The sequence below is a fragment of the Coenobita brevimanus genome, chromosome 95, assembly GCF_032717465.1.
Source record: "Coenobita brevimanus isolate Jiangsu-jjx chromosome 95, ASM3271746v2, whole genome shotgun sequence".
Taxonomy (NCBI): Eukaryota; Metazoa; Arthropoda; class Malacostraca; order Decapoda; family Coenobitidae; genus Coenobita; species Coenobita brevimanus.
Window position 1 is genome coordinate 27,001,309 of NC_137048.1, and position 12,717 is coordinate 27,014,025.

At 41.9% G+C, this 12,717-nt stretch overlaps 1 protein-coding gene across 1 annotated transcript in view; it reads right to left on the reverse strand.

The window, feature by feature from the left end:
• Positions 1-12,717, reverse strand: part of LOC145413264 (uncharacterized) — a 115,156-nt gene that overhangs the window by 11,524 nt on the left and 90,915 nt on the right. Inside the window, exons 22-26 of the mRNA XM_080282992.1 lie at positions 5,692-5,881; positions 4,842-5,008; positions 4,482-4,703; positions 2,713-2,854; positions 373-490 (exon numbers count right to left, since the gene is read on the reverse strand). Coding sequence (XP_080139118.1) covers positions 373-490; positions 2,713-2,854; positions 4,482-4,703; positions 4,842-5,008; positions 5,692-5,881 — 839 coding nt within the window. The remainder of the gene's footprint in view (positions 1-372; positions 491-2,712; positions 2,855-4,481; positions 4,704-4,841; positions 5,009-5,691; positions 5,882-12,717) is intronic.

Here is a 12,717-nt window from a genome sequence, read left to right on the forward strand (position 1 = left end):
TTTCACACAATGCCATCACAGCATATCTCGCACTCTTAAACACATTCACCACTTCCACCCTCTTGCTCTCCTCATTCACACCTCTCACATTCCACATGGCCACGTGAGTCTGCCCATTTGGTTGGGGCCCTGGGTTGGTATTGGGCCCTCTGAGGCTCTCTGAAACGACTGCCATGATTAAGTGATCTTGGATAGGGGAATCTGGGGGACACTTAACCCTGCCAGAAACCCCGGTTATATGGTTACCACCCAACGTAGTAAATGGTTTCCTGGGTACAGGAAACCATTTGGCTTGTCACTCAGTGTAGAGATTATATGGCACCTCTACCACTGGCAACCATTTCTTAAAAACTAATAATACATAAGTCTCACTTTGTTGCTGATGCTTCCATGAGTTCTTTGGAGGTCTCAGCAGTTTTACAACAGTTCTTCATTAAAACATCAAGGCCACTTCTTAACCCATCACAGAACTTCATTTGCATAACTCCACCTGAAAGCATAAAAAAGATATTACTGCACGAATGTATATATCATATTCCACCCCAGCTTTTGCAAGTAACAGTAACAGTTGCTGCTGTGCTACTCGTCTGTCTGGCTCCACATATTATAACCAAGCCCCTTTAAGGTCCAGAGTCTTGAGTTTATGCTAACACAGTCCACTAACTTTAAAGAGTAGATGACCAGCCTTTTCCTCTTTGTGGCCTTTCATGACTGAAAAACCTACATCACCCCATGGGAACTGAACATATGCCCATGGCTAGGCTGTCACTCCAACAAGGAACAAGTGGTAGGAAGTGAAAACCATCATCCATTCACATGATGTAATGCTCTAATCCAGGAAACATTTATAATGTTGGGTGGTAGCCATACAACTAAATAATGGTGTGGTGTGGAACCTATTAGGATACTCCTGTTAACTTCGTGGAAAGATGGCAATGCATGGTATCCATCCAGGAACCACATCTCCATACATTTGCCTGTGCCGTGCCACAGCGAAGTGCTGTCCATCTCAAGGGAACATTGCTTCACTGCATGGGCCACCCTTGCAGGGGTGAATGTTTGCCTGCAGTCTACTAGAACGGACAGCCTGGGGTTGATCAACCACTATTACAACTGCAGCAGTCTAATCACAAAACCACTAGAAGCCTTTCTCAAATATTTTCTCTATATCTGCACAGGTAGAGGTAACCTGGTGCAAATTGTCTTTAACCCTTTTGTTGCAGTTGGTGAACAAGGGTAATTTATTCAAGCTATCACCAGATGATACTGTTCAACAGGAAAATTCCTAGTAATCAAAGGCTTATAAAACTAGCTATATCAAGCAACCCTTTCTATGCCACTGGTTCACCTGGGACTTGTATTTAGGTCAACTTTAGATGATTCTACTCTGCCAAGAGAAATCCTCGTAGTCAATGGGTCAACTCCTCCAGCCTGCCAGAGGGCATCTCTTGTGCTGAATACCCGATGGAGAGGGGGTGGAGACTTCCCCAGTATCTCTGTTTGTTGTAAGAGGCAACTAAAAGGGGCCTTTTGTCTCCAATCTTTCTCTCCTTATTTTCCACTTCTCTTCTGTTCTACCTCTCTTCTTGATATTTCTGTGTTTCTTCTGGCCTATATTTCCCCCCTACTCCTATCAGGTTAGACTTTTGGTTTCATGACATGAATAGTTTAAGGCAGTGGTTCTTAAACTTTCTCATGCACCGGACCCCTTTTATTAAAACTAATCATGTGGCAGACTCTTATGAGTAGATTTCCCTCCTACCCTACCTCTTGAGTTTAAAGGTGTTTGCAGGCTGTCACTATAGAATGAGGCAGGCCCGCAGCCAGGCAGCAACCAGTAGAGTTGCCAAATCACAAATATTACTGCATTCTACAAAGTCACTAAATTGTTTCCAGATACTATTATATGTTTTATCTGATACTCAAATTAACCTACGGACTCCTCGGAACGTTTCATGGACCCCGGGGGGTCAGTAGACCACACTTTAAGAAACACTGGTTTAAGGACTTCCCACTGACACTGACCCTTCTTCCCTTCCTGGGTCATCAAGCCACTTCACCGCCAACCCATTTCATAATCAAGCCACTTCGATGCCAACCCATTTCATCTCTAAGCTTCTTCACTGCAAAGCTGCTTCATCACAAAGTCACTTCAATGCCAAGACCATTTAAATGCCAAGACCTATGTTAATCAAGACCACTTCAGTGCCATGACCACTTCAATGCCAAGATCATTTCAGTGTCAAGACCATTTCAATGCCAAGACCACTTCTATGCAAAGACCACTTCTATGCAAAGACCACTTCAATGTCGAGATCATTTCAATGCCAAGACCATTTTAATGCAAACCAATTTAACATGAAGACCATTTCTTCACCAAGACCCCTTTTACACCACATCCATTTCTATGAATCTTTTGCTGTGTCTTTTCCATTGCTAGTTGTACATCTCTGCTTTAAATTATAGCCATATGGTCTTTTATAACTGGTGCTAAGAATCATTACTCAATTAAATTCACATATGTTGAATAAACTGAGTGGTATTAGCAACAGTAAAATGAAACGTCTTATGGCTGATGAAGTTACCTTATCATCCAATCCCTTAACCCAAAGACATCTCTATTTTGTTGAATGAAACATTCTATAACTATCTAAAATAAAATCAGTCTTCTGAATGATATGCTAAAATGTCTAACAGAAAAAGTTATCTTACCTGGCTTCAAGTTAGGGAAGTCTGGTACAGAAAAATCTGTCATTACTGCTAATTTGGCAATATCAAAGATGATGGTGTGAGTGATAGTGATCAACATGCCACTTGCCTCCTCAACCAAGCTCTCCACATCAGTTTTCACACCCTGAAAATACCAATACAATGTAGCATACAAATACATTAAAATTCTTTCACATCTTCCCTTGCCTCCTTTTTTCCCCCTATACTCCTCCTTTTAAACTCTACCTCAATCATCATCATTATCACCACCATCATGACTATTTTGCCATACAGAAGGGATAAAGTAGAATATCAAAAAAAGGAAAGAGAAACTTGGAAAGGGGAAGAACTATCAAAGGTACGCTCAAATGAAATAGTCCTCACAAGTATTCACAGTATTCAATCCCCCAAATGAGGGCATAAATCTCCATATGAGTAATTCATGGCACTGTGAGGTCAAGACAAATGCTTAGCCACAATCTTCATCCTCGTCCTTTTTTTCCCACTACTATACATTTCTCACCCTAACCGGGCCCAGATTTTTATCCTTTTGCAACTAATTTCACGCTGATCAGTGGCAGAAAAACAGTTCTACAAAGCGACATCCCTTCCACAGCACTTTTTTGTGATAATCATCACATTCTACTGTCAATCTGATGTTACAACTCAGCATTCAAGAAGGAGAAATGGCAATTTTAGCAGATGTTATCCACTCACTCAATGTAGTGCTGCTCTCGGGTGTCTGCCCTGTCCTCTCCTCCATCCTTCTTTCCCTCCAGTTCTTCTATCTTTCTTTCCTTCATTCTTTCCTCGTCCTTCTCTCTACGGGTGACTTTACACTCCCTCTTCTGTCTTTCATTCCTTCATTCTTTCCTCTTTCTTCTGCCTATGGGTGACTACACTGAGTGACAAGCCAAATGGTTTCCTGTACACCAGGAAACTATTTACTATGCTGGGTGGTAACCATATAACCAAATTTTGGCGCCTGGTGGTTTAGTGGGTAATTATTGTGCTCCAATCGGATTGAGCCGGTGAAGGTTTATATCCAAGGGGTGGTTGGGGTTTATTGCTCACATAATGCCACTCAGGGATGAGTGGGGCTGCTCACTCTCATCTTAAATGTCAGGACCAACTGCCTAGGCCCGGGCTCCTACGCTCCTCGTGGGGCAATGTAGGATCAAATGATGGATAGAATAAAAAGGGTCCAGCAATAATATGTATAGGACAGGCATGATCCAAAGTAAGATAATGCAAACATTAACGTTTAACAAAGTACCTGGTGATCTACTCACCCATCATTCAAGCCTTCAGTACACTCAACTGTACAGTAAGTCAGTCTTACATTGATACCTGATCATTCTCCTATGTCTATCCTTTCCTGTTCTTCTTACTGGATCCTACCCAACCCACTTATCTGGCAGATCACAGTGACAATGATGACAACTACAAAGATCAAGATGAAATGATGATAATGATAATTGAAGCTGCTGAACGTGGTGAATGTTTTTGGTGTATCTGATGGAGCCAGGATTCCGGGGGCTTGAAAGATGAGTGAATGGAAGCGTGGCCCATTGGACTGGGCAAATCTGGGCTGTCTGGACATTGCTACTCCTCACCCCGCCCTTGGGTGGGAAAGGAGGTCTGGATGATGATGATGATGATGATGATGATATTAATATCATCATCCTATCCCTACTTCCTAATTTTATGATGCTTGAGAGAGAGAGAGAGAAACTACATACGCTACTTCTTGACGCAAATCTCATCCTTACCTGATAAATCCTGGAGATAAAACCAGTAAGCCTGAAGGTGGCTCTATGCAGTTTCTCATCCAGCTGTTCAGAGCTCTTGACATCCTTCACTGCCTCACTGGCAATCAAGGTTAGGATGCTTCTCCCCACTGTCTGGCTCTCACACAGCAGCTGCACAAGTGTCCTGCTCAGATCCTCCTCACTCAGAGTACAGCCTGGTTCTGTTATGTGATGCCTGATGATCTGTGGTAATTAAACGAGCTGATTTTGTTTTGGCACACCACTTCAAGACTGTTGCTAGTTATAACCAACAATACAATGATCTGTTGTAGTCTGAATATACCACTATCCCTTCCAATATGATCACCCTAAAAACTGTACCTCTGCTGTGCCACTCAAGTCTGCCACAGCATTCAGGGCAGTAGATATGATAGGTGAGTAGGGATTAAAAGCCGAGAGATTTTCCAAGACTTGATGGATTGTTGCAGCTACAGCAGCTGAACTGCAGGTCACACTCTCTGGTTTGTTTGAAGGTGGTACAGTGCTATCTGAAAAGACAAATTATACATAATCAATCACAAAGATAATAAAGTACCATAACATTATTATCATTTTGACCCTTCTTCCCACCTACGGATGGGGTGAGGCTGGATCCAGAAACAAGAAATGGAAAATACAAAAGTTGGGAAACTATCAACAGCACACCCAATGAAAATGGTCCACATAATCATTCACACACCACTGAATCCTTTGGATTCCTGGATCCATTTCACAAGAATAAACATCTGCATCATATTTCTACACAATGCACTTCACATACACCTGTTTGATAGTCAATCTTGCAGCTTTATCCAAAGTCAGCTGTAGATCTTAACATGATCCCTCTCAGTGTTATTAAATTTTCCCACCCCAAGCAAGTTTATTGAACACAGGAATGACTTCTGACAATTAAATGATTTCTGGACATCTACCTAAGCCGTGTAAAATAACCTGATCACAGAAAGTATTTTATAATATGTAACCTAATACAGTATACAGTATCATCATATTCAAAAGACTGCTGAAATGCAACTTAAGGTAGCATATACAGTACCCACAAAATCTTCAGCCAACAACACTATCTTTAATACATCTAAATCCTTCATTGTGAATAAACTCAATCTGATTGGAAACATAAACTATCTCATTAAAATTACAAGGGTTGAAGACTACAACCAAAGATGGTTCTCACTTGTTCTCTTAGTGGACGGGGGTCTGATGCCGAGTACTGATGTGTTGAGGGAGAAGTTGAGTGAAGCATTAAGATTGTGGAGGGCTGGACTTTCTAGAAGCCTGTTGATAAAGCCTGGGACACAAGTCGTGTCCTCTGAACGTTCCCACACCAGCCCTCTCTCAAAAACTTCATCTTCTGATTCCTCACCCTATATGGTATATATTACATGAGACCAGACATGGGGTCTATTACTGGGTTTCTATTACTGTTACTATTAATTTCAATAGCTCTCTATTATATTACTATTATACTGTAATTACTTTAGTGGTCATCTATTACTCTTACTTGGTCATCTGTCAGTATTACTATTACTATTAATATATTATTTATGACAACAGTATTAATTAAATTGAATCTATCTATCTATCTATTGCCAGACGCCTCAATCCCGTTTGGGGTGGCCACAAACAAATTGCCTCCAAGTCGCCCTGTCCCCTGCCATTTCACTCCCCTGCTCCCAACTCACACACCCCTCTCTCATATACCTCTCCACCCCATCCCTCCATCTCATCCTCGGCCTCCCCCTCCCTCTTTCCCCCTCCACCTCACTCACATACACTCTCTTCGTCAGTCTTTCACCCTCCATCCACTCCACATGGCCAAACCACCTCAGTGCGTTCCTCATAACACTTCCTATCACATCCACATCAACACCACAACGCTCCTTTATATCCTCATTCATCAGCCTGTCTCTCCACGTGACTCCACAGGCTTCTCTTAAATAACTCATTTCCACTGCTCTCACTCTTGACTTGTGTCCTTCCAACAACATCCAAGCTTCACTTCCGTACATTAGAGTTGGTATCACAATACTGTCATGTAGAAAATTTTTCACTTCCATGCTCACTTCCCTGTTTCTTATCACTGCTTTCAAAGAACCAGCAACCTTTCTTCCCTGCTGTACCCTTTCAAGCACTTCACCCTCCAAACCTCCATCCTTACTCATCACACTACCCAAGTACTTAAACATACTCACATTTTCCAATTCCTCACCATCCAACCTCGCTGTACATTCACTGACTTCACCTCTCTCAAAGACCATCACTTTACTCTTCCCTACATTCACCTTTAGATTCCGTTTCTTACACACTCTCTCAAACTCATCCACCAAGCCCTGCAGCTCCCCTTCGTCTTCACTCAACAACACAGTATCATCTGCAAACAACAGTACAGGGAGTTTCCAAACACTATCCTCTCTCACCAGGGCCACTCCAACATCCACTACCCTACCTTGTACCTCTTTTATTACCCCATCCATGTACAGATTGAACAACCATGGAGACATGACACATCCCTGTTTCAACCCAACTTTCAAAGAGAAAAATTCACTTAGTTCACCATCCACACGCACTGCAGCCTTCGCACCATCGTACATACTCTTCACAGCATTCAACAACTTCCCATCTACTCCATATATTCTTAACACTTTCCACAATCCTAGTCTATCCACCCTGTCATATGCTTTCTCCAAATCCATGAAAGCCGCATACAACTTCTTTCCCTTCTCTAGAAATTTTTCCACTAAAGATCTGAGAATGAATATCTGATCTACACAACCTCTTCCCTTCCTAAAGCCTCCCTGTTCTCCAACTAATTTCTCTGTTCTTTCTCTAACTCTGTCAATAAGTATCCTACCATACACTTTTCCTATTATACTAAGAAGACAAATGCCCCTATGATTACCACACACTTCTTTTTCCCCTTTTCCTTTGTACAAGGGAATAATTATACCTGACTTCCAATCCTCCGGGACTCTACCTTCCTCCCAGGCCAATCTGCACATCTTCCACATCCATTCTATTACTATCTCTCCCCCATGCTTCAGCATTTCACCACACACTCCATCAATTCCTGGGGCTTTCCCTGATTTAACTTTCTTCATTGCTTCCACAACTTCTACCCTACTGATTTCTTCCTGTCTTCTCACCTCCCTCCTTCTCCCAGCCATTCCCCAGCCACTTATACTCGCATTACTTCCATCCTGTATGTTCAACAATTCCTTAAAGTGTTCTCTCCATCTGCTCACTTTTTCTCCCTTCTCCACTAGTAATCTCCCATTTTTATCTTTCACTCCCCTGCTAACTTCACTTCCATCCTGTCTTACTCTTTTCACCTCTCTCCAGAACATTTTCTTACAGTCCCTCCACTTTACACTCAAATTCCTTCCAAATTCCTCATCCACTCTCTTCTTACTCTCTCTTACTAATCTTTTCACCTCTCTCTTTCTTTCTACATATAACTCTCTCTTCCGCCTCTCAACCTCTTCCACGCCCCTATTTCTCATCCATTCATTGTATGCTTTCTTCTTTTGTGCCACAGCCTGTTTCACCTCTTCAGTCCACCATGCTGTTCCTTGCACCCCCCTCCGTCTTCTCTTCCTTCCACACACCACGTCACATGCTGCACATATTTCTTCTGTAAATATTCTACACACACCTTCCACGTCCCCCATCTGCTCCAATTCATATTTGCCCAATCGTTCCTCCACTTCTCTCTTACACTCTGTCTTTTTCTCATCCTCTTGTAACCTTTCCACTCTCCTTGCAACTACTCCTTCCTCTCGTCTTTCCCTTCTTCTATTCCTCCATCTTACTTGAACTTTAATTCTGGCCACCACCAAGTAGTGGTCAGAAAGTCCACTCCCCCAACCTCTATAAACTCTTGCATCCAATATACATCTTCGCATCCTTTCATCCACACACACATAATCAATCATTGCCTTCCTTTCATTCAGTTCACCACCCACCCTTCTCATCACTCGCCATGTATACCTGTGGATCATTTTATGCCTGAAGAGGGTATTGGCTATCACCAACCCCCTCCCAGCACAAATGTCCACTAACGCACTGCCATTCTCATCTATCTCAGCAGGCACACCCCACTCACCAACTATTCCATCCACCTTCACATTCCCAACTTTACCATTCATATCACCGATCAAAAACACTCTCTCATTCCTTCCAAACATTTCCATGCACACTTCTACATTTGTCCAGAACTCTTCTCTCACTCTTCTAGCACGATCTTGCGTTGGCGCATACACACACACAATCGCCCACATTTGTATTCCAACTTTCAACTTTACCCACACAATCCTTGATCCAACTGATCCATACTGTCTTAGGTTCCTCTTCCCTCTTTTACTCACAACTATACATACTCCTTCCTTTGCCCTCTCATTCTCACCTACTCCTGCACATATACCCCATCCATACTCCCATTCTCTCACACTTTCTCCTCTCCATTTTGTTTCAGTTATTCCACATACATCCACTTTTGCATCCTCAAGCACCTGGACAATCTCTCTCTCTTTCAACTCATCATTCCCTCCCCTTACATTCCAAGTTCCAATTACAATGTCCTTTGTCCGGTCCTTGGTCGTCATCGTTTGGTCAGTCCTTGTCCGAGGCTTATTGTTTGTTTTTTTAGTTAGTTGTTTTCCGGGGAGGGGCACTAACCCTCCGCCAACCCTTTTAGTCGCCTTTTACGACAAGCAGGGATACTGGGGCAGTATTCTTGAAAAAAAAAAACCTACCCCCAGGGGGGGGAGGCTGTTCCACTGAATGCAAAGTGTTTCTAGATCACCTGATGGCCTGTTGACCACTATCCATTCTGCACGGTCTCCTGTGGTGTACCTGCAGCTTGGAGAGCAGCCAACAGGTAACCAAGGTGAGAAGGCTGTTTTTATTGATTATGGTAAACGGTATTAAAGAAGTGTCTGTAATGGGAAAGAAATATACAATTATCTATGACTTAGCCTTCTGTTACTATTACAATTACTATTAACCCGTCACATCCCGAGCTATTTCGCACCTCCGACACCCCCCAATCCCGAGGTATTTTCGATTTTTTTTTGGGAGGGGGGGCTAAAACCTCCGCTTTTGGTGAGAAACATCGAAATTTCATAGAGAAATCGCTCACCTGAGGTTTAACATACTCGATCCAGGTACCAGTACCTCCTTACCTGAGTGGGTTTTCTAACAGGCTGGCACCAAAGAAAACGATTTCTATGGGAGGGTAACTATTTCACACCACTCATAAACGGTATTTATTTATTTACTTGGTACGAATTTATATGTAGTACGAGAGTATATTGGTTTTCAAACAGTAATATAGGCATTATAAGCATTGTTTCACTTACTAACTCATCACCATACCTGACCTTCTTTTGCCACATTACCTGATCATCATTTCTGACTGTTTCTTCCTCTAATGCTATGTAAACTTTGTCCTCCACATTGTCATCGATTAGGGACTCACTCTGGCCCTGAATGTCTTTATTGGCCAGGTCACTGGTAACAGGTGAATTGTCGAGACAATGGCGTGTGGGAGGTTATGCGGTGTAAGGCACTGTCCCTGCTTGGCATCTTGTAGAGGAATAGAGGAAGGTGTCCCGTGTATATGTACGAAAAATCACGCGCGAAAATTGAAAATTGTGCAAATTAGGGACCTTGCAATTGCACGACGTACCAGTACGTCGTCAGAACTGGCAAATGCAAAATGTTGCAACGTACCCATACGTCGACGGGACGGGGCGGGTTAAAGCCAACAACTTGTGATCTATTACTGTTACTATTATTTTGAAAACCCTGTAATAGTCTATTACTATTACATATTACTATTACCCATGTCTGCATGAGACACCGCCACAATTAGGCAAAGTTACTGAAACACAACTGTATTGAAATAAGCATTTCAGTAACTACAGAGAAGCAAGTAAGCTACTAAACTGTCCTTGAAATTATTATGGCTCTATACATGGCTCCCTCTCATTAATGATAAAAGAATGCCAAACAGTTAACCCCTTAACCGCGGGGCGTCACTTTCGTGACGCTTGGGAGCAAGGGATCATACCGCGGGGCGTCGCTTTTGTGATTCTGTGTTATTTTGAATTCACCCGGGCTTCCAAGTGGGGGCTTGTATCATCTATCAGTACTGCCAATGTCCAACACTAGTCAGCACTCCTAATCTCATCTGTACTCCCATCCATTGTTGACAATTTAGCCATTTCTCCCCGTTCTTGACTCCCCTCCCTACCCCCCCTCCATTACACTATCCTCTTGCCTGCCCGGCCGTGCTACGCTAAGTAAATCTTCCCTGGAATTTTTCACTGTTTCATCCATTGAAATAAGCCCTATGCCCTATTCTTATACCAAATAATATATACAAGAAAGAAATAAGGTAAGTGAGAGTGCCATACACCTGGAATTGGCTAATTATCACCTGACAACACCTCACGTGCACTCGTTCACTAATTTTCGCTGTTTTTTTCCCCTTGAAATATGCCATATAATCTATTTTCGTAATAAATATACATATAAGGAGGGAAGGGAGAAGCCTAAGTGATATTTACATTCACCTGGAACTACCTAATTTATAATGTATTGTCTAGATTTCCTGCCAATCATTTCAGTGAAATACATAGCTGTTTCAAGAGCTACGTTGGTAGTGCTGAATAACCCTCAAGTAGGCCTCAACCCGGGCCGGCCCTCCTATCAGTTCTCTCTCAGATTCCGAAGAGGAGGTACGGCTCATCCTCTTGCTGACTTCAGGGCCTTTTTTCACCCCCATGCAAGGGCCCTGTGACCTTTACCCCCTACTAAACCTCGTGTGGAAAGAGGTAAAGGGCTGACAATTGATAAAAGAGTGACTACGATCTTTCTATTGAGTAAAACAGTGCAAGTGGAATTGTAAATAATGTGTAAATAATGTGTAAACAGCAAGTGAAAGTAATGAATGTAAATATACGTGAACAATGGAAAATAGTTTTATAAGTTACTTCAAGTGACAGTGCATAACACAGTGTAAATAAAATAGAAATGTAAATAACGTAAATAAAATAGAGAACGTAAATAGAAATGTAAATGAGTAGTATTATAAGAATACGAGTATATACCCTAGGAGTAATGAAAGTGAAAGTTTCACTATAGCATGTCTGAATACTATGAGTTATGAGAGTGAAGATGAAAGTGACATTCACTCTCAATGCCAGTATACAGGACGAGAAAGTGAATGCTACGTATTTTACTGAAAGAAATTGAATCCCTACAGTGGCAATAAACTAATACTACTGAAGGAAACTTATGGATAAAGACTGTAGATATATATAAGTGTTATGTAGTTATAGAAATATAAAGTGTGAGGGGTTTTATGAATAATAAATGACAGAGTACCAAGAGCGAACTAGCGGAAGTGTGGCGGTCAGACGCGCTCATAATTTTCATTGCTTTCACAGCGTTTTTTTTTTTTGGAGTATGGATCCCAAACTACTTGAAAATCATAGAGTAGTATTTATAGTGTTAATATCTGGCTGTGGTAATCATATTACGGGTTGTCGGGAACTGTAAAGTGGAGACTTCGTTACCCAACTTCAGAGGTCTCCACAAGTCCTACGGTAACTGACGAAGGCTCAACAAACATTCCAGGAGAAAGCTGAAGGTATGTGCCATAAGCATATTTAATTTTAATATTCTAGGACTAATAACTGATTTTTGGCAAATATTTTTTGAGAGTCTGTCGGAGCCCGAATAACCCCGCGGCACACGCAAAACATCTGTAAACATGCCCGCGGTGTAGGGGTTAATAATGATCATGAAGTCAACTTTTTTGGCACATAACCACAATATCGCTTATAATAAGTACATGTATCGGTACAGTACTGTACTAAGACTTAGTAAGCAGTGACTATTTTATAAGTTGTAGGGAATTAACATCAGTATGAGGTCTCAAGTTCAGTAACAGCCACTCAACCCTACACATCCTTAACACAGTACAGGTATTTCTCTTTTCTATAACCACCGTAGTATTTACACATATCCAGCAAATTAAATCTCGCTCTACTCACCAGCACATTACACAGATGATAATCTTATCTCTATCAACAACCACTGTATTACTTTTATCTACAATTAAAGGCAGATACTGTTGTTATTATTATCCCAGGCTCACCTGGACATGAACCCAGTAGACTGTAGGAAACCAACC